Consider the following 23,395-nt stretch of genomic DNA (forward strand, 5'->3'; position numbering starts at 1 on the left):
CTATAAATAGAAGTAACTTCCTCAACCTGATAAAGGGTACCTATCTAACCCTGTATTTAACAAGATCAGGATGACTGCTCTTAACACTTTTGTTTAATTTTTTACAGGAGGTTTTGGTCAGTGCAATAAGGCCAGAGAAGGAAGAAAGATGGGATATAGGATACAAAGGGAAGGGAAAAGAAGGGAAGGAATAAAAGGCATGCAGATAGGAAACAAAGAAGCAAAACTGTCTTTGTTTTCAGAGATCTGATTGTCTATGTATAAAAAATCCAATGAAATCTATAAAAAGCATTTAGAATAAGGGGATTTAGCAAGGTTGTGGAATATAAGATCAACAGACAAGAATCAATTGTATATCTATATACTAGTAATACTCAGAAACTGAAATCATAAAAATATAAACTATAATTTTAATTATATTATAAATAATAGCATCAAAATATTAAGTACTTGAGATAAAGTTGATGTAAAAGATCTATACACTAAAAACTAAACATTGCTGAGTGAAACTAAATAAGATCTAAATAAATGAAGTTACACTGTTTATCAATTAGAAGACTCAATATTAGGATTGTCACTTCTCTTCAAATTGATCTGAAGATTTAGTGACTTTCTAGTACATACTTCAGCAGGTATTTTTGTATTTAGCACCATTAAAAATCTGGTTCTAAGATTCATATGGAAATGCAAAGGACACAGAATGGCCAAAATGAGTTTAAAAAAGAACAAAATTAGAGTACTTAAACAATTTGATTTCAAGACTTATTATAAAGCTACAGTGATTAAGCCAGAGTGGTACTGGCATAAATAAAGGCAGACATATGTATCAATAGGAAAGAACAGGGATCCCTGGGTGGCGCAGCGGTTTAGCGCCTGCCTTTGGCCCAGGGCGCGATTCTGGAGACCCGGATGGAATTCCACGTCGGGCTCCCTGCATGGAGCCTGCTTCTCCCTCTGCCTGTGTCTCTGCCTCTCTCTCTCTCTCTCTCTCTATGTCTATCATAAATAAATAAATCTTAAAAAAAAAAAAAAAAAAAAAAAGGAAAGAACAGAGTACAGACACAGACCTGTCCATATATGGTCAATTAGTTTTTAACAAAACTGTAAAGTCAATTCGATGGAGAAAGGATAATCTTTTCAACAAATGGTGCTAGAACAAGTGGATATCTATATGAAGAAAATGAACTTGGATCCACATTCCTTTTTTAAAATTTTTAATTAATTAATTATTTAATTTTAATTTTTTTAAAGATTTTATTTATCCATTCATAGAGACACAGAGAGAGGGGCAGAGGCACAGGCAGAGGGAGAAGCAGGCTCCACGCAGGGAGCCTGACGTGGAACTCGATCCAGGGTCCCCAGGATCAAACCCGGGCTGCAGGCGGTGCCAAACCGCTGCGCCACCGGGGCTGCCCAATTTCTAATTTTTTAATTTAATTTTATTATTTTTAAAATAAGCTTCAAGAAGATCAAACTGATCTTTTTTTTTTTTTTTTTAAGATTTTATTTATTTATTCCTGACAGACACAGAGAGAGAGAGAGAGAGAGGCAGAGACACAGGCAGAGGGATAAAGAAGCAGGCTCCATGCAGGGAGCCCGACATGGGACTCAATCCCAGGACTCCAGGATCACACCCCGGGCTGCAGGCAGCGCTAAACCGCTGCGCTACCGGGGCTACCCCCCTTCCCTTTTTAAAAAGATTGATTTATTTATTCATGAGAGACACAGAGAGAGAAGCAGAGACATAGGCAATAGGCAGAGGGAGCCTGATGCAAAACTCGATCCCAGGACCCCGGGATCACGCCCTGAGCCAAAGGCAGACCTTTAACCATTGAGCCACCCAGGCATCCTTTGGATCCACATTCCAACATCGTCTGAGAAAATGAACTCCAGATGTATCATGCACCTAAATGTAAAAATCTCAAAATATAAAATTCGTAGAATAAAACATGAGAAAAGTCTTTATGAAGTCAGGTTGGGCAAAGATTTCTTAGGTACAACACCAAAAGCATAACCCATAATAGAAAACAAAAGATAAAAAAAGAAAAAAAAAGAGATAAACTAGACTTCATCAAAATTAAGAACTTCAATTCTTAGAAAGACACTGTGCAGAGAATGACAAGCTAAGCCAGTGACTGAGAGAGAATATTTGAAAATCACATATTTGATAAAAGGTTTCCAGAATATAGTGAAAAACTTGCAAAACACAATAAAACCTAATTTAAAAATTGGGCAATAAATTTGAATAGATCTATCCTCCTCCTAAAAATATACAGGTGGCAAATTAGCACATGAAAAGTTGTTTAGCACCATTAGGCATTAGAAAAATGCAAATTAATCAATACCACCTCATACCTACTAAAATGTCTATAATTTACAAGACTGACTATAAAATGTCAGCAAGGATGTGGAGTAAATCAAATACTGAAACAATGCAGGTGGAGATGTAAAATGTACAGTCTCTTTGGAAAAGTTTGGCCATTTCTTCAAAAGTTTAACATCCATCTGTCATGTGACCTAGCCATGCTACACCTAAGTGTTTTCTCTCAAGAGGAAAGACAGCATATGTCCACATATAAACTTGCACACAAATGTTCATAGCAGCTTTATTTATAATATCTTCAAAGCAGAAACAAATACCCATTGGCAGGTGAATAGATAAACTGTGGCATAATCATACAACGGAATACTACTCAGCAATGAGGATCACATAATAACATAAATGAAACATAAAATAATTATGCTGAGTAGAGGGATCCCTGGGTGGCGCAGCGGTTTAGCGCCTGCCTTTGGCCCAGGGCGTGATCCTGGAGACCCGGGATCGAATCCCATGTCGGGCTCCCCGTGCATGGAGCCTGCTTCTCCCTCTGCCTATGTCTCTGCCTCTCTCTCTCTCTCTCTCTGTGTGACTATCATAAATAAATAAAAATTAAAAAAAAAAAAATTATGCTGAGTAGAAACTTCCAGACAGATAAAGGATACCTACTTTAAGATTTCATTTATATAAAATTCTAGAAAATATAAACTAATGTATAATGACAACAGATTGGTGGTTGAGTGGGGTTGCAAGAGATATGTTACAGGGCTTTTGGAAGTGATGGATGGATGATGTTCTCTATCTTAAATGTGGTGATAGCTGTTGCAACAGATGTATACCTCTGTCAAAACTTACCCAACTATACCTTTTAAATATGTGCAGTTTAGTGAATGTCAATTATACCTCAATAAAGCTGATAAAATGATATGCTCCCCTTAAGGCTATAGTTCAAGAAAAACTTTTTAGTAGCTTAGCTCATTGAACATATATGATCTTCACTTATCATCTTCAACTTGAATGAATCAAAATTTAAAAATGTTCTCTGAATAGGTACTGACATCAATTTATTATAATGTTAGATCCATTAAAATCCAGAATTTTCCATTTATCTCTATCGATCAAAATTAACAAGCTGACAAAGCTCCTCTTTGTGCAAACACAGCTCTAGTAGGGAAGTCACAGAACCAGAAAGTTCAGCCTTTTCTGTAATCACACTGAAATCCATGAATATCTACAGAGGAGTCACAAGAATGTACATAAAATGCACATAAAGAATAGAACGTTAAGAGAGAGCCACGAAAGAATAAGAGCTAAAAGCACATAAGATGAATTTATCTCTAGAAATATGTTTTAGTTATACAATTTACTTTGGATTGAACTTTTTTTTTAAAGATTTTATTTATTTATTCATGAGAGACACACAGGAGAGAGAGAGAAGCAGAGACACAGGCAGAGGGAGAAGCAGGCCCCATGCAGGGAGCCTGACGTGGAACTCGATCCCGGGTCTCCAGGATCAGGCCCTGGGCTGAAGGTGGCGCTCAACCACTGAGCCACCCGGGCTGCCCCGTGGATTGAAGTTTTTAAGATATATACAGGTGATTAAAAAGGAGAGGTGGTTTCTGTTCTGAGCTGAAGGTAGGGATTATGTCACATAGCTATATTCAAGGGTAATAGGGAAAGCAGAGTATAAGAAACTTTCGTATTCCCTTCATATAATTTATAAGCTATGGCCTTATTAATGATATCTGACTGAAGGAAAATGCACCCTCTAGGTGATCTAAAAAAGAGAGGGGTAGGAGTTAGGCTCGGCCATGTGATAGGCAGCATTCTCTGTTGACTCAACTGAATTTGGTATTCAGTTCTGTGCCTTAGTCAAACCCACTTTTCTTTCTGTCATTACCAGGGAAAATAACCTAAACCCTGATAGTTAAAACAAATATACTTACCATGAAAATTTTCCAAACACAGTAAATAGAGAAAAAGTAACCCAGAAAATTAAAGTATTTCCCCTTGAAAGTTTTGGAATATTCTATTCTCTCCTGAGAGAAACAAACAACAAAACATGGTTAGTCTCAGCAAAATGTAAACTAATACTCAACCAAAACATTCTTGCCTCTATGAAATCACTGCTTTGCCAGGGTGAAAAACCCACACGTGATATTAATATTAAAATAATACTAGTGGGCAATATTTATTACTTGATGCTTACTTTAAGCCTGATACTAAGATAAACCCCTTACATACATTATCTACTTTAATTTTTATAACAACTCTTATATGTTCTATTATCTTAATTTTACACATGAGAAAACTGAGGCTTACAGGGATTAGATAATTTGCCCAAGGTCACACAGCCAGTGAGTTGGGGAATTTAGGCCCAGGTCTGTCTTCAAGGCCCATGTTAACTTCTATCTTATATGGCTATTCCTATGAAGTGATCCTTGAAAAGTATAAAAATAGTTCAAACGAACTTAACTAATAGATTTTGCTTATTTATTTATTTATTTATAAAAAAGATTTATTTATTTATTTATTTATTTATTTATTTATTTATTTATTTATTTATTTATGATAGATGTACAGAGAGAATGAGAGAGGCAGAGACACAGGAAGACGGAGAAGCAGGCTCCACACTAGGAGCCCGGCGCGGGACTCGATCCCGGGACTCCAGGATCGCGCCCTGGGCCAAAGGCAGATGCCAAACAGCTGAGCCACCCAGGGATCCCCCTAGATTTTGCTTATTTAAATTGTATTTTAGTTGTAAAGTTACTTCTTACAATTAGGTCACTTCTTGCTCTGGATCCTTCCTTCCTTTCCCTTCCCTTCCCTTCCTTTCTTTTTAAGAGAAAGAGAGCTGAGAGGGTGCAGGGGGAAGGGCAGAGGGAGAGAGGGAGAGAGAGACAGAGAGAATCTTGAGCAGGCACTACACCCAGTGTGAGCCTAATAAGGGGCTCATTCTCATGACCCTGAGATCATAACTTGAGCCAAAACCAAGAGTCAGACATTCAATTGACTGAACCACCCAGGTGCCACTTGATCTGGATCCTTTAAAACATGGCTAGATCATGGCACTGCTCTTACAATATTACTAATTTATAAGGGAATAAAAAGCAATCAGAAGAGTTATCATATTGACCCTGAATCAGTAGAAGTAGTGTGTGCCACCTTCTGATGTTGAAAAACCTCTCTTGACTACCCCAATAATTTCTATTATTGAGAGTGTTCCAGTAAGAATTTTGCTACGGGTAGGAGCAATGTCATGAAGAATGCTGACTCCTAATGCTTCATGGCTGATACTAGAGCTATGAGGTCTCTCTTGCACAGCTTGGCCATAGAGGATACTAAATCTAAATCTTGTTCTCTTTTCAATCATACTGGTAAAAACAGCACTTCCATTTCCTTAATCTGTACCTTGGTAGCATATAGATCAGCTGTTTCCAGAAAAAGCTGCCTGCTTAGTTCTTCCAAAGCATCCACTTCCTGTTGAATAAGAGTAAGATCTGGCACAAAATGGGCATCAAGGTTTAAATCATAAGGAAGTTTCAAGAAATAGCAATGAAGAAAGCATATGCTTTTGATTTCTCCTAGAGTAATCCTAGAAACTACCTATTTATTCAATTTCCTGCTTCACTGGCCAACAGTACTCCTTCAGAGCAATTTTCCCAATCTCCAACACAGGTGTGTAAAACTTCTCCAGCAAGAGCATTATCAAACACATACCACTCAGTTTTTCACTAGTTCAAGTGGCTCAGACAGATGGTTCTGTTCATTGTTGTTTTTCTTTGATTTGGTTAGAGTAAGTCAAATATAACCTTGAAATCTCAAATAGTTACACAGGTAACTATAAAAGCATAGTTTTTCCCTAAAATATCTGAATAAATATATTATTAGGAAAGGGAATTAACATTACTGAGTTCTAATACAGGCTGGGATTTATAAGCATGACCCTGTTTGGTTCTTACAGACATTATTTTCTATTATTCTCCCAACAGTCTCATGAGATAGGTGTTATCACCCATTTTGTAGATAAGGAAAGCAAAACTCAGAGTCAAATAACTTGCTCAAAGTCATGAGGCTAATAGGTGTGGATGCAAAGTCAGATCTGCCTTCCTCCAAGGCCTGTTCTTTCCATTACACTAATGCTACTTTGCAAAGAACTCAGTGAGATCCTATTACTTTCTCCATTTAGACTTGACATATTGTTGCTAAAATAGCTTAAGCCTACTTTGGTTTTTATGGACTTTTAAGTAATAAAAATATTGAAGATAGCCCAAGTTGGAAGATCCACTTTGATACAAATCCTCCCTACTCTGATTTTTCTCACTAGAGGCATACCCCATTTTGTTGCCCTCTGCAGATTTTTTTTTTTTTTTTAAACAAATTGAAGGTTGTGGCAATCTTATGTTGGGCAAATCTATTGGCACCATTTGTGTCTCTGTGTCACATTTTGGTAATTCTCACCTTACTTCAAACTTTTTCATTATTATTATCATTATTATATTTGTTATGGTGATTTATGATCAGTAATTACCACTCACTGAAAATTCAGATGATGGTTAGTATTTTATACACACACACACACACGGGATATATATATATAAAATATATATATAAATATAAAATATATATAAATATAAGATATATATATATTTTAAAGAATGCTATTGCACACTCAATAAGATATGGTATAAGCATAACTTTTATATATACTGGGAAACCAAAAATCTTCATCTGAATGCTTCATTGTGATATTTGCTTTATTGTGATGTTCTGGAACCAAACCTGTAACATCTCTGAGGTAAGTATTAGGTATGCCAGTAGTACTCAAATTACCAAGTGCCCTTCAGCTCCTTTCTCAGTAGTGGCTGCTACTCGCATGGTCCAGGCAAACAACAGGGTGTAACTAAGTTTCAAGTCTGCCTCTCCCATGATTAGATAGCCAGCTTTTTGAGGAGAGAGAGTATACTCTATTCATCATATTTTTTTAAAAGATTTTATTTATTTATTCATGAGAGACACAGAAAGAGAGGCAGAGAAAGGCAGAGGGAGAAGCAGGCTTCATGCAGGGAGCCCAATGTGGGACTCAATCCCCAGTTTCCAGGGTCATGCCCTGGGCTGGAGGGGGAGCTAAACCGCTGAGCCAGCCGGGCTGCCCTCTATTCATCATTTTATCCCTTAGGATTCTGCCTGGAAATAGGAGACGTGAAATAAATGTTTTTGGATTAAATGCATTCAATGTAAACCTTTTTTTCTCTCTCCTAGTCATGTTATCCTGTCTTTCTTTGGTCTAATTCTTATCTACTTTTGACACCAGAAAGATATGCCACAATTTATAGCAAGAACAGATTATATCCTTTTCTTCCAGTTGAAGCAAAAGGGAATTTGTGCTTCCTCAGGCCAGAGAAAGAAGCAAGAATATGCTATCTTACACCAGCAACCCCCCCACACCCCCCAATGCCCCAGAGTTTTGACTTAAGAGCCTGGTAGGGGCAGCCCGGGTGGCTCAGCGGTTTAACACCACCTTCAGCCCAGAGCCTGATCCTGGAGACTTGGGATCAAGTCCCACGACGGGCTCCCTGCATGGAGCCTGCTTCTCCCTCTGCCTGTGGCTCTGCCTCTCTCTCTCTTTCTCTCTCATGAATAAATAAATAAAATCTCAAAAAAAAAAAAAAAAAAAAAAAAGAGCCTGGTAGTCACAGAGAGATTTTGTTACTCTATTTAGGCATCAGTTTTTTTTTTTTTTTCTGGCATCAGTTTAACACTGCAACCAGCTGGGCCAGGACTAGTCCATTAACCCAGTCTCTTTGATTCTTTAAATCAAAAGTCACTGAAGATACAGCGCTGCTTAAAATGTGTTTAGAAATACTGACTGCTTTAGAAAACAGGTCCCTACCATCCCATACATACACAAACCATCCATTTTAGGGACCCATTGTATGTGTGTGTGTGTTTTTAGCCATTGTGTTTTATGCTGCTTGTTCACACCTGGGAAACAGAATAGTGCAGGGGAAAGAACCAAGAGGAGGCCCTATCTTTGCCACAAACCACAGGGTGACTTAATTTCTCTGGGTCTATTTTCTTATCTATAAAATGGAAAGAGTGACTTTTGGGACTTTTTTAGCTCAAGGACAATGGTTTTATGATCTTTTAGGGGTATTGGAAAGATGACTTTGTATTTCCTAAGCCTAGCCCTGCCCAGCTGGACTCTGATGCAGTCAGGTACCTCAGGAGAGACCACCCCAATACTACTTTTTTCTTCTGGCCTTGGTCCAGAGTTGAGAAAAAAGAATCAAACAGAGGGATAAATAAAGGATACTTTCACTTCCTGGTGCTGAAGTGGTAACACTTTTTATCATTCCCCAGAATCCTGATGGTTTGTTATGCACCTCCCCCTTCTGGAACATAGTTCTCCGTGTCATTGCCATCCTGAAATGAAAGAAAAGATAAAACCTCAGGAAGGGAGCTTGGACCCTCATAGTCTATTCTCATCTACCTTCTAGTCTCATAACTGCCCCTTTCTCTTGCTGAGCTGTTCAGGAAAGAATGCAAAGTCTGAAGTCCTGCTTTTCCACTACTCACAGCGGAGGGGAAACTACACACTCCCAAGCAGCAATGTGGCCTAGGCAAAGGAGCACAGAATTTGGAGAAGACAATAAATGTGGAGATTGGCTCTAACTGAGAAGCTGTGAGACTTCAGAGTTTCTATTTACTCATCTCTGGATGGGTAATCATAAGAAATCATGTTGTCAACTACAAAGCACTATGTATATTTTAATAACTATTACCATTATTTAAGGACAAAATAGTTAACACACCTAAAGGACCAGGTTCAGATAGGAACTAAGAAATGTTTTCTTTCCGGGATGCCTGGGTGGCTCAGTGGTTGAGCATCTGCCTTTGGCCCAGGGCGTGATCCTGGAGACCCGGGATCGAGTCCCACATTGGGCTCCCTGCGTGGAGCCTGCTTCTCCCTCTGCCTGTGTCTCTGCCTCTCTCTGTGTGTCTCTCATGAATAAATAAATAAAATCTTAAAAAAAAAAAAGAAATGTTTTCTTTCCTTTGCAAAAGCAGACAGAAGAACAAAAAGTAAATCCAGCAAAATCACATGCACTTAGTCTCTTCTAAAACATCATTCTCTAATGCTATCCCTTCCCCCCACCAACTACTGAATAAGCCAAGAAACTTACTATTCCTTCCTCTTGTCCTTTCAGTGTATGGAGGCCTCACTGCCTCAGTAGCAGTTGCTGGCATGTTCCAGCTTACCGCACTGGTGTTAAGAACAAGGTCCTTGAGGGGGCACCTGAGTGGCTCAGTGGTTGAGCATCTGCCTTTGGCTCAGGGCGTGATCCCGGAGTCCTGGAATCGAGTTCTGCACCAGGGTCCCTAGCCTGCTTCTCCCTCTGCCTATGTCTCTCATGAATAAATAAATAAAATCTAAAATAATAATAATAATAAAAGAACAGGGCCTTGCAAGGAAAAAAAGATTTCTTGTACATAATAAATGGTTACTTCAAGGGTGTAGTGGGTCACGGCCTACCAGCCTAAAATAAAGCACGTGAAGTGTAACAGAGAAGTAGAACTAAAGAAAAACTGAACTGAAGATAGAGATTTTTGGGTGACATGAGAGATAAGTGGCAAGGAGGAAGAAGCTGCATTAATATTTCCTGTTGGAACCAATGTAAAATAATACCAATGGTACCAAATAGTATTTTGTAGGCTGATTCTTTAAGCCACAGGTTAAAATGATATAAATAATAAAAATATTAGGTGTAGGGATCCCTGGGTGACGCAGCGGTTTGGCGCCTGCCTTTGGCCCAGGGCGCGCGATCCTGGAGGCCCGGGATCAAATCCCACGTCGGGCTCCCAGTGCATGGAGCCTGCTTCTCCCTCTGCCTATGTCTCTGCCTCTCTCTCTCTCTGTGACTATCATAAATAATAAATAAAAATTAAAAAAAAAATATTAGGTGTATTGGGCCATGCTGACTTAACTGTTTCCTCCTCAAAATGACTTTTGCCTGGATACTGAGTGAATGAAATAGAGCTCTAAGTTTTAGCTGTCTTTTTCTTTAATTACATACATTCATTGTAACTCAGCATTGTTGGAAATGTAATTAACAACTAAGAAGAGGCTCAGGCCTGGGGAGATTCTGACTTGGCAAGACTCATAACCCTTAGTTTTCCCATCTTCATAGGTAGAAAAGCTAGAACATGTGTATGAAAAGGAAAAGGTTCTATCTCACTTGCTTAAAGGTTCACTTCAGTTTACCCTGCTGGATTAAAGGAGAGGCACTGGGGAGAGAGAGAACAGAGACCCATTTCTATTATCTTTAGTTTTAATGTCTACAGTACAACAAACGCAATGACCAACTGTGGAGTGGAACTGGTTGACTATAAAAAGGTGACTGACACTGTATCATGGCCCCATAACTGGCAGCAAGGTATAATCCACTCAAAGTGAAGATTATCCACACAGCAAGCATAACCTTGTTTTAAACAACTGACTTTCACTTTTAATTTCATCACTGAACTCTGAATCAATTTTGTTCTTATTGAAGAAGTTGCAGATGAAAATTAATATCTATTTTTAAAAGAAACAGTAACAATATCAAACTTCCTGAGATATGGTTAAAAAAAAAAAAAAAGGAAAAAAATAGTATGAGGTACCAGAGAAGTTGGTAACTTTTATATTGAACTTTTTGTCACTATCATCACTACCTCCACCTACTGTGATCATCGTCCCTATTGCCTCTTTATAACAAGGGTAGTCCAGATTGAGAAATTATCTATTCATTATTAGCTGAATGCCATTAAAAAACCCCACAGTCAGGAAAAATACATGCACCTGGCTGAGGTTTGGTGGTAGCAAGTCAAGAGGCTTGAAAAGGTCTACTGTGGTTTAACCGTGCCATTCTATTGTTTTCTCACGGAAACCAGAAAAGTAGGTATTTAGATATTACTCTTCTTTTTTAATTAAATATTTTGAGATCACTGTAAATTCACACGTGGTTATTTTAACAAAATAGAGAGATTCCAAGTACCCTATACCTAGCTTTCCCCAGTGGAAATATCTTGTAAATTTATAGTATGTTTTACAACCAGGGTATTGACTCTGGTAGAGTCAAGATAAAGAAAGTTTCCATCACTACAAGAATCCCTCACGTTGCCCTTGTGGAGCCCATTTCCCCCCTTCACCTCCAACTCTTCTTTAAACACCCAGCAACCACAAATCTGTTTTCCATTTCTAATTTGCCCCTTCAAAAATGTTACATAAATAGAATCATATAGTATACAACCTTTATGGATTGGCTTGTTTTGCTCAGCATAATTTCCTAGAGTCATCCAGGCTGCTTTTATTGATAGTTCATTCCTTTTTGTTACTCAGTAGTATTCATGGTATGGATGTGCCACATTTTGTTTAACCATTCATTCATTAAAGGATATCTGGCTTATTTCCATTTTTGGCTACTATAAGTAAAACTGCTATAAACATTAATGTACAAGTTTTGTGTGAACATAAGTCCTCATTTCTCTGGGATAAATGCCCAGGAATGCAATTCACTGGATTGTGTGGTAGCTGCAGGTTTAATTTTTAAAGAAACTGCTAAATCTGATCCAGAATTACTATTACTACATTTTAACCAGCACTGTATGCGTGATCCAGTTTCTCTGCATCCTTATTAGAATATGGTGTCATCTATTTATTTTAGCCATTCTAGTATGTGTATATTGGTTATCTTGTGGTTTTAATTGCATTTCTGTAATGGCTTATGATGTTAAAACATCTTTTCATGTACTCAATTGCCATCTGTATATGCTCTATAATGAAATATGTGTATGTCTTTTGCCCATTTTCTAACTGGACTTTTTTTTTAACTCTGTATTTTGAAAGTTCTTTATATACTTTAGGGTTTTTTTTCCAGATATGTAGTTTGCAAATATTTTCTCTCAGTCTGTAATTTGTCTTTTTATCCTCTGAGCACAGTCTTTCCCAGAGCAAAAGTTTTTAGTATGGATGAAGTCCAATTTACCAATGTTTCCTTTTATAAAGTATGCTTTTGGTGTCACAAACTCTGCCTAGCCCTAGATCCCTATGTTTTTTTTTTCTCCTAAGTTATAGTTTTACGGTTTAATTTTTGTATGTGAGATTTATATTACTTGTTTTAAAAGAAACCTATGGATGTTCAATTGCTCCAGCATCATTTGCTGAAGAAGCTATATGTTCTCCATTGAAATGCTCTTGTATCCTTGTAAAAAATTAGTTGGGCATACTTATGTTGGTCTGAGTTCTCAACTCTGTTCCACTGATACGGCTATATCTCTGCCAATATCACACAGTCTTGATTAGTATAGCTGTACAGTAAGTTCTGAAATCAGACTGATTCTTCCCATCTTGTTCTTTTCCCAAATTTTTTTAGTTATTCTAGTACTTTTGCCTTTCCATATAATAGAACAATTTTGTGTAGATCTACAAAAAATCTTGTTGCTATATGTTAAACCTGTGTATCAATGTGGAGAGAATTAACATCTCTACTATTTTGAGCCTTCCAATCTATAAACAGGTTATGCCTATTTATTTATTTATAAAGATTTTATTTATTTATTCATGAGAGACACAGAGATAGACATAGGCAGAGGGAGAAGCAGGCTCCATGCAGAGAGCCCAATGTGGGACTTGATTCTGGGACTCCGGGATCACACCCTGAACGGAAGGCAGATGCTCAACCACTGAGCCACCCAGGTGTCCAGCCTCTCTATTTAGATACTTGATTTCTTTCAACAGCATTTTATCTTTTTCAGCATGTAAGTCCTGTACATGTTTTGTTAGACTCAGCTGAGTAGTTCATTTGAGTGAATGTAATTGGTATTGTAATTGATACTGTATCGAACTGCCAGTATAAAGAAATACAATTTATTTCTGTATATTTATTTTGTACCTTACACTCTTATTAAACAAACATTAGTTCCCCTGTATATATCATTCTTTTCTTGTCGCTTTCAAGATATTTTTATCTGTATCTTTTAGCAGTTTGACTATAATGAACCTCGGTGTAGTTTAGTTTTTATCCTAGTTGGGGTTCTTTAGGCTTTTTGGATCTGTAAATTAACGTTTTCCGCCAAATTTGGGAAGTTCCTGGCCATTATTTCTTTACATGCTTTTTTGCTTTTCTCACTCTTTAGGACTCCAACTCCATGTTGAATTGACTTTGTTTTATACTGAGATACTGTGCGTTTTTTCCCAGTCTTTTCTCCCTCTTTTCTTCAAACTGAATAATTTCTATGGATCTGTCTTCAACTCGATTCTTTCTTCTACTGTCTCAATTTCTGCTAACCCTACGTATAAAATTTTCATTTCAGTTACTGTACTTTTCAACTTTTGAATTTCTGTTTTCTTTTAAAAATAGTTTCCATTTTTTTTTTTTTTTGGAATGCTTTATTCACTAATATTATGCTTTCCTTCATTTCTTAGAATTTATAATAGCTGCTTTAAGTCTATTTGCTAAATCTATTACCTGGGCCCACTTAGTTAAGTGTCAATGAACTGCTTTTAATCTTGTATATGGATTGCAGGGCTCCATTTCTTTGTATGTCTAGTAAGTTTTGGCTGAAAACTTAACACCGTAGATACTATGTTGCAGTACTATGGAATCTGTTTTGTTTTTCTGAGGACTTTGTTGTTGTTGTTCTAATAAAAAAGTTAACTTCCCTGGGCTCAAGCTGTGAAATGGTCAGACCTATTGTGTGCAGCAACTAATGTCTACTCAGTTTTTTCAGCATCCAGCTGCTCTCTTTTTAGCTTGATTCTGGTGGTCTCTGCTGAGCCTGAGCAGGTTAGTGGTCAACAAAGAATCAGAAAAGATTTTATAGTCAGATTTTAAGGCTTATCCCTTCTCTGGTCCCTTTGTTTCTAGGGATCTCTCCAAAATTTCTAAATGCTTTGCTAGTTCTCATATTTGAGGGTGGTTGTGGCTAGTGCTAAAATTTTATCAGTGAATATATTTTTGCCCCATCCCTACAAATTTTCAAAAGAGAACCTAAAAAAAATCCCAACTCAAGAGTACAGGTTAAGATTTTTTTCTTCATAGTAATAGCATGCATTAAACTTTTACATGTTATAATATTCTAGTTTTTTTTTTTTTTGTAAGTTACAAACTGAAAAATTATAACTTCAGAATTTGTGGGCTGGAAGGAATCCTAGAGACCCTTTAGTCAACCCTGTCATTTTATGAGGAAACTAAGACAGTCTAGTATTTGTTCAAGATCACTTAACACGCTTATTATAAAGTGTCCAGTTTAAGTTCTTTTCATTATACCATGGTATAGTTGCATAGCTGTATTTTCTATCTTCCAGAAAACCAAAATTTCAAAATCGTATTAATATTATTTGTGAATATAAACTTTAATACCTAAAACAAAAGCTAAAATACCTAAGTCAACAGAGAAACAAAACAATGTAACAGATGACTTAATTCTCTCAACCTGAAAAAAACTGAAGGTTTTGATCACTAAACCATCATGTTCTTACTAACTGAACAAGGTTTTTGATGAATGTTTTCTAAATACTATAAACCTCATCTTCTTTTTAGTGTTCCAAGCGAGAACACAGCGTGCCTCTTTCCCACCCTCATTTTCAACTCTTTTGCACATAACAGATGTTATATTTCTTATATGCCATCTCACTATGGCCCTCTGCTGTTATATTAAAAATGGTTTTCTGGCCATTACTCCTCTCAACTATGAGTGTTGTGAAAATAGTTTTTCTAGTATGAATTCCAAGGGCCCCAGTGTTGTCATGTTAGCAGCCTATCTGCCCTGTTAGCTCCACTGCTGTGCTAAGTGGGCTAACACCTGGCCAAGTTGGGAGGCTGACTCTTCTGAGAGCCACTCAAATTAATGAGATCTACTGCAGGACCACAAACCATCCCAGATTCTGACTAGACAAAAACCTATAGGATACATGTATGGATCAAGGCCAATTCCCAACCACAGGAAAAGAATTCCTAACCATTATGATGAAATGGCTTAAAAAGTACACATCCAAGGAAAAGGTTGAAGATGGCGATAGAGGAAGACCCTGAACTTACCTCCTCCATAGACACACCAAATCTACACTTATTTATAGAGCAATTCCTCCTGAAGAATAACTAAGGGTGACTGAACAGCTTCTGCACAACAAAAGATAGACCACATAGAGAATGGCAAAACAAATGGAGACTCGGTATTAAAGGGAACCCTCCACCCCCAATGTTGTGAAATGTGGGGTTGGGGAGGCTGGGCAGGGGGAAGGAATAGTACTAAAGGACCATTAGCAGATTTGTCTGCCTTGAGGCACAGAAAAAAAAGCTGTGGTTTAGAATAGCAACAAGAATATAAAGGAGCCAGCTCTAGAACCCTACCAGACAGCAGGGGAGCTGCTGGAACTACCTCCAGGTGGGAGGGGCTGGCAAGCACCACAATTTATGTTCCCCCTCCACCTTGATAGTACAGATAGAAGCACTATCTGGGCACCCCAGTCAGACCACCACCTCAGTGAGTCCCAGCTGTCCCACAAAGGCAGCCCCAAAACAATGCACATTGGGACACCCCAGCCAGTGTTCACTACAGTTCCAGCCATCTCACTAGGAGACACAGGTGCAAAGCACCCTAGAATGCTCCAGGGCCATACCAGTTCAGCTCCAGATGGTTTGCTGGAGCTCCCCTGGTGCAGAGTACTCTGGGACCTCTTGGCTCACAGATGCTTCAGTCCAGCTCCAGCTTCCCTGCCAGGGCACTGACTGTGTGGAGCACCTTGGGAACCCCTGGCCTGTGCCCGCTTTAGCTCCAGTGGTCCTGCCAGGGCACCACTTGAGTAGAGCATCCTGGCCTGTGCCAGCCTTGGCTGCAACCACCTGTCAGGGTGCTTCCTGCATGGAGTGCCCTGGGACACCCTCACTTGCACTCATTTCAGCTTCAGCTGTCTTGCCAGGGCCCTCTGTAGAGAGAGGCCTAGGACACCCCCCTACCCCCCCCATACCCACTTTAGCTTCAGCTGTCCTGACAAGGCACTGTCTTTGCAGAGGCCCAGGACCATCTTAGCCCACACCCACTTCAGCTCTAAAAATCCCACCAAGGCAGATGCAGAAAAGAGTGCTCCAAGAGCCCCTGCCCATGCTAGTCACAGCTCCAGACAGTCAACCAAAATTACCAGTTACACACAACCTACAAAGAGGGTGACCATTCAGAGGAGCATTCTCTTAACTTTAGGAGAAGTAGCTGTTCCATCAAATTCACAGAACAAAAACAGAAAGGCAGGCAAAAGGAGAGAAAGAAGAATATGCTCCAAACTAAAGAACAAGACAAAACCTCAGAAAAATAATTAAATGAAATGGAGACAAGCAATATACCTGATAAAGAACTTGAAGTATTGATCATAAAGATGCTTACCAGACTGGAGAGAAGAACTCAGTGATAACTTCAACAAAGAAAGAAAATATAAAAAGAACCAGAGTTGAGGAATACAATAATTAAAATGAAAAATATACTAGAGGGAATCAACAGATTAGTGGATGCAGAAGAATGGATTAGTGATCTAGAATATGGTAATGGGAGCCACCTAAGCTGAATGGCAAAAAGAAAAAAGAATTAAAAAAATAAGGGCAGGTTAAGGGATTTCTTGAAAACATCAAGAAAAGAAACACTCACATTATAGGCATCGCAGAATAAGAGAGAGAGAGAGAAGAAAGGGCAGAAAACTTCCCTAGCCTGGGGAAGGAAATAGACATTCTGGCCCAGGAAGCAAAGAGTTCCAAATAAGATGGACCAAAGGAGGTCCATACCATGACACACTGTAATTAAAATTTCAAATATTAAATCTTAAAAGCAGTAAGAAGCAAAATATACAAGGGAAACTCCATAAGGCTATCATGATGCTGATTTCTCAGCAGGAACTCTGCAGAACAAAAAATGAATGGTATAATATATTCAAAGTGCTGAAAGGAAAAAAACCCTACATCCAAGAATACTCTACTTGGCAAAGTTATCATTCAGAATTGATGGAGAGAGTTTCCCAGACATACAAAAGTTAAAGTAGTTCATCATCACTAAATTGGCCTTAGAAGAAATGTTAAAGGGACTTCTTTAAGTGAAAAAAAAAGGCCCTCCCTAAATAGAAGAAAATGATGAATATAAAGATATAAAACATGACAACATATACATAAAATGGGGGTGGGGAGTAAAAAAATTTCTTTTAGAATATGTTCGAACTTAAGTGGCTAGCAACTTAATACAGGTTGCTACATACTTGGGATGTTATATATGAACCTCATGGCAACCACAAAACCAAAATGTATATGAGATAACCAAAATATAAAGAGAAAGAAAGCCAAGCATACACTAAATAAGGTCATCAATCACAAAAGAAGACAGTAAGAGATGAAACAGAAGAACTACAAAAATAGCCAGGAAACAATGAACAAAAGGACAGTAAGTACCTACCTATCGATAATCACTTTAAAATGTAAATAGTGGGCAGCCCTGGTGGCTCAGCGGTTTAGCACCGCCTTTAGCCCGGGACCTGATCCTGGAGTCCTGGGATCGAGTCCCGCATCGGGCTTCCTGCATGGAGCCTGCTTCTCCCTCTGCCTGTGTCTCTGCCTCTCTCTGTGTTTCTCATGAATGAATAAATAAAATCTTTAAAAAAAAAAAAAAAAAAAAAAAGTAAATAGTGTAAATGGTTGAATCAAAAGACATAGATTGACTGAATGGGTAAAAATAAGACAAGACCCATCTGTAGGCAGCATACAGATGGGTTACTTGGCTTACTTCTGACCCAAAGACACATACAGACTGAAAGTGAAGGGCTGGAAAACATATACCATGCAAATGAAAGAGCGGGGTGGGGCTGGGGACGGGAGGTGGGAGGAAGCCAGGGTAGCAGTACTTATCAGACAAAACAGACTCTAAAACAAAGACTTTAACAAGAGACACAAAAGGGCATGATAATGATAATGATAAAGAAATCTATCCAACAAGAGGATATTACAACTGTAAATATCTTTGCACAGAACATTGAAGCAACTCAATACACAAATGTTAACAGACATAAATGGAGAAAGTGACAGTAATATAATAATACTAGAGAATTTTAACACCTTACTTACATTCAATGAATGGAATATCTGGGCCAAAAATCAATAAATAAACAATATTTCTGAATTAGACCAGGTGGACTTAACAGATACACACAGAGCATTCCACCTTAAAACAGCTTAATACACGCTTTTTTCAAGTGGACATGGAACATTCTCCAGGATAGATCACATGCATCTTTTCTGACTGCAAGGTATGAAACAAGATATCAATCACAAGAAAGCAACTGGAAAAAACAGAGACACATAATGGCTAAACATGCTATTAACCAACCAAGGTCAATTAAGAAATCAAAGAGGAAGCAAAAAAATACATAGAGTTAAATGAAAGTGGAAAAACAACCATCCAAAATCTTTTGGATGCAACAAAAGCAGTTCTATATTTATAGCAATATAGGCCTATCTCAAGAAATACGAAAAATCTTAAACACTTTAACCTTACACCTAAATGAACTAGAGAAAGAATAAACAAAGCCCAAGTTTAGTAGAAGGAAGGAAATAATAAAGACCAGGCAGAAATAAATGAAACAGACTCTAAAAAATGAAAATAGAAAGATAAATGAAACCGAGAATTGGGTCTTTGAAAAGGTAACAAAATTAATAAACCTTTAGCCAGGTTCATCATGAAAAAAGAGAGAGAAAGAGAGAGAGAGAAAGAGAGAGAGAGAACCCAAATAAATAAAACCAGAAATAAAGAGAACAACCACTGACACCAAAGAAATACAAAAAATTATATGATACTACTACAAAAAATTATATGCCAACCAACCAACTGGACAACCTAGAAGAAATGGATAAATTCCTAGAAACATACAATCTTCTAAAACTCAATCAGGAAGAAATAGAAAATCTGAACAGATCAACTGCTAGCAACAAAACTGAATCAGTAATAATAATAAAAAAAAAAAACCTCCCAATAAGCAAAAGTCTAAGACCAGATGGAATCACTGGTGAATTCTACCAAATATTCAAATAAAAGTTAACTATGAAAACTATCCAAAATATAGAAGAGGAATAAAGGCTTCCAAATTCATTCTGCAAAGCCAGCATTACCCTGATACCAAAAACACCTAAAGACACTACAAAAAAACCCACAAAACTACAGGTCAATACCCCTGATAAACATAGATGCAAAAATCCTCAACACATTAGCAAACTCAATTCAACACTACATTAAAAGGATCATTTACCACAATCAATTGGGATTTACTCCAAGGATGCAAACACAGTTTAGTATTCACAAAATCAACATGATACACCGCATGAACAAAATAAAGGATAAAAATCATATATTCATCCTAATAGAAAAGCATTTGATAAATTCAATACTTGATCATAAAAACTCTCAACAAAATAGTTTCAGAAGGAACTTATCTAAACGTAAAAAAGGTCATATATGAAAAACCCACAGCTAACCTCATATTCAATGGTGAAAAACTGAGAGCTTTTGCTCTAAAATCAGGAAGAAAACAAGGATGCCCACTCTTATCAGTTTTATTCAACACAGTACTATAAGTTCTAACTGCAACAATCTGACAAGAAAAAGAGAAGTAAAAGGAATCCAAAATCATAGGAAAGAAGTAAAATTATTTACAGAAAGAAAAACTAGTCCTATTTACAACTGCACCAAAAAATAGCAAAATACCTAGGCAGTAAAAACCTGTACTCTGAAACCTATAAAATACTGATAAAAGACATTGAAGAAGACAAACAGATGGAAAGATATTTCATGTCCACTGATTGGAAGAATTTATATTGTTAAACTGTCCATATTACCCAAAGCGACCTACAGACAGACGCAATGACATCCCCATCAAAACACCAATAGCCTCTTTCACAGAATGAGAACAAGTAATACTATAATTTGTATGGAACCACAAATGACCCCAGATATCCAAATCAATCTTGAGAAAGAACAAAACTGGAGGTATCACAGTCCTAGAGTTCAAGATATACTACAGAGCTACAGTAATCAAAAACAGTATGGATCAATGGAACAGAATAGAAAGCCCAGAAACAAATCCACACTTAAATACTCAATCTATAACACAGGAAGCAAGAATATACAAAGGGAAAAGATAGTCTCTTTGATAAAGGGTGCTGGGAAAACCTGACAGCTACATGCAAAGAATGCAGCTAGACCACTTTTTCACACTATATGCAAAAATAAACTCAAAATGGATTAAGACCTATATGTGAGACATGAAACCATAAAACTCCTGGAAGAAAACACAAGTGATAATCTCTTGGACATTAACTTTAGAAATATTTTTCTAGATATGTCTCCTCTACTGAGGGAAACAAAAGCAAAAATAAACTATTGGGACAACATCAAAATAAAAAGTTTTTGCACAGCAAAGGAAACCAATAAAATAAAAGACAACTTACTGAATGGCAACTTACTGAATTGCAAATGATGTACCTTATAAGGGGTTAATATCCAAAATATATAAACAACTTATACAACTCAACATCAAAAAGACAAATAATCTGATTAAAAATGGGCAGAAGACATGAAGAGACATTCTTCTAAAGAAGACATACAGATGGCTAACAGATACATGAAAAGATACTCAACATCACTAGTCAGGTAAATGCAAACCAAAACCATAATGAGATATCACCTCATGCCAGTCAGAATGGATACAATAATAAGAGTAACAAGTGTTGGCAAGGATGTGGAGGAAAAAGGAACCTTCATGCACCAGGGGTGGGAATGTAAGCTGATGCAATGACCGTAGAAAACAGTATAGAGTTCCTCAAAGAATTAAAAGCAGAACTACCAGAGGATCCAGTAATTTCACTACTAGGTATTTACCCAAAGAAAACAAAAACAATAATTTGAAAAGCTACATGCACTCCTATGTTTACTACAGTATTATTTACAGTAGCCAAGGGGGAAGCAACCTAACTGTCCATCGATAGATGAATGGATAAAGAAGATGTGGTATACACACACATACGCACACACACTATACCCACAGAGGAATATTACACAGCCATTAAAAAAGATGATACCTGGGGATCCCTGGGTGGCTCAGTGGTTTGGCGCCTGCTTTTGGCCCAAGGCGTGATCCTGGAGTCCTAGGATCGAGTCCCACATCGGGCTCCTTGCATGGAGCCTGCTTCTCCCTCTGCCTGTGTCCCTGCCTCTCTCTCTCTCTCTCTCTCTCTCTGTGAGTCTCATGAATAAATGAATAAAATCTTTAAAAAAAAAAAAAAAAGATGATACCTTGCCACTGGCAATAACATGGATGGATCTAGAGGGTATTATGCCAAGTGAAATAAGTCAGACAGACAAATACCGTGTAATTTCACTTCTATGTGGAGTCTACAAACAAAACAAATAAACATATGAAACAGGAAAAGACTCCAATACACAGAACTGGTGGTTGCCAGAGGGGAGGGTGATGGGGGTGATGGGCAAAATAGGCAAAGGGAATTAAGAGGTACAAGTTTCCAGTTATAAAATAAATAAGTCATGGAGATGAAAAGTACAGCCTAGGAAATATGGTCAATAATATTTTAATAACACTGCATGGTGACAGATGATAACTACACTTACTGTAGTAATCATTGCATAGTGTATAGAATTGTTCAATTACTGTAGTGTATACTTTTTTTTTTTATAAATTTTTATTTATTTATGATAGTCACATAGAGAGAGAGAGAGAGAAGCAGAGACACAGGCAGAGGGAGAAGCAGGCTCCATGCACTGGGAGCCCGACGTGGGATTCGATCCCGGGTCTCCAGGATCGCGCCCTGGGCCAAAGGCAGGCACCAAACCGCAGCGCCACCCAGGGATCCCCACTGTAGTGTATACTTGAACATAATGTATGTCCACTATACCTCAATAAAACATTTTTTAAAAATGTACATCTGGGGTCCATGGGTGGCTCAGTCAGCTAAGCACCTGCCTCTGGCTCAAGCCACAATCTCAGGGTCCTGCTCAGTAGGGAGCCTGCTTCTCCCTCTCCCTCTGCCCTTCCTCCTGCTCCTGCACGCTCGCTCTGTCAAATAAATAAATACAATCTGTAAAAAATGTACATCCATACTTGACAGGGGTCATTCATATCTTTACATTCATCTCTCCGTATGAATGCGAGAAATATAGTAAATGAGAGAATAATCCCAGGAACCAAAATAGTATTATTCCTTTATAATTATCTTTCAGTATTGAATAATGTAGCTCTTACTGTTATGTCTTTTAAATCTACATTCACATTTTTATGTAAAATAAGCCGTATAGAATGAATGTAAACAAAATGCAAAGAATAAATGTATATACAACATGTGTATTTACTTTCAATATCCTAGTACAAATGTACACAAGTGGAGACAAATAATGAGCTGGCCAGTCTGGCCCTCTTTATCTTCTATAGTCTATTGTTACCTTTTTACATTAAGCCTTCTTTGACGTGACTATGGAGATTTTATTTATTTATTCATGAGAGACAGAGAGAGAGAGAGAGAGAGAGAGGCAGAGACACAGGCAGAAGGAGAAGCAGGCTCAGGCTCCATGCAGGGAGCCTGATGTGGGACTCAATCCCTGTCTCCAAGATCAGGCCCTGGGCTGAAGGCAGTGCTAAACCACTGAGCCACCCAGGGTGCCCAAGACTCATGCAATTTAAAACTTCTATGCCACTGTTTTTATTTGGGTAATAGAACTTTATTTGTTTATTTATTTTTTTAAAGATTTTATTTATTTATTCATGACAGACACAGAGAGAGAGAGAGGCAGGGACACAGGCAAAGGGAGAAGCAGTCTCCATGCAGGGAGCCTGACATCGATCCCGGATCTCCAGGATCACACCCTGGGCTGAAGGCGGCGCTAAACCGCTGGGCTACCGGGACTGCCCGGGGAATACAACTTTGAAAAAAGCACACTAATGAGCTTCATGAAAACAGTAATTTATTATATTTTTTTTCTCAAAGATTTTCTTTATTTGTTGGA

At 37.9% G+C, this 23,395-nt stretch overlaps 1 protein-coding gene across 4 annotated transcripts in view; it reads right to left on the reverse strand.

Moving 5' to 3' along the window:
* Positions 1-23,395, reverse strand: part of GPR89A (G protein-coupled receptor 89A) — a 61,543-nt gene that overhangs the window by 14,068 nt on the left and 24,080 nt on the right. For 2 of the 4 annotated variants that reach the window (XM_072769438.1, XM_072769436.1), the window contains 3 exons: positions 8,634-8,743; positions 5,729-5,835; positions 4,264-4,356 (listed from right to left, as the gene is read on the reverse strand). In XM_072769438.1, the coding sequence (XP_072625539.1) occupies positions 4,264-4,356; positions 5,729-5,835; positions 8,634-8,743 (310 nt within the window). The remainder of the gene's footprint in view (positions 1-4,263; positions 4,357-5,728; positions 5,836-8,633; positions 8,744-23,395) is intronic. The other 2 variants (XM_072769439.1, XM_072769437.1) reach the window with 1 other exon arrangement.

The sequence above is a fragment of the Canis lupus genome, chromosome 12, assembly GCF_048164855.1.
Source record: "Canis lupus baileyi chromosome 12, mCanLup2.hap1, whole genome shotgun sequence".
Taxonomy (NCBI): domain Eukaryota; kingdom Metazoa; phylum Chordata; class Mammalia; order Carnivora; family Canidae; genus Canis; species Canis lupus.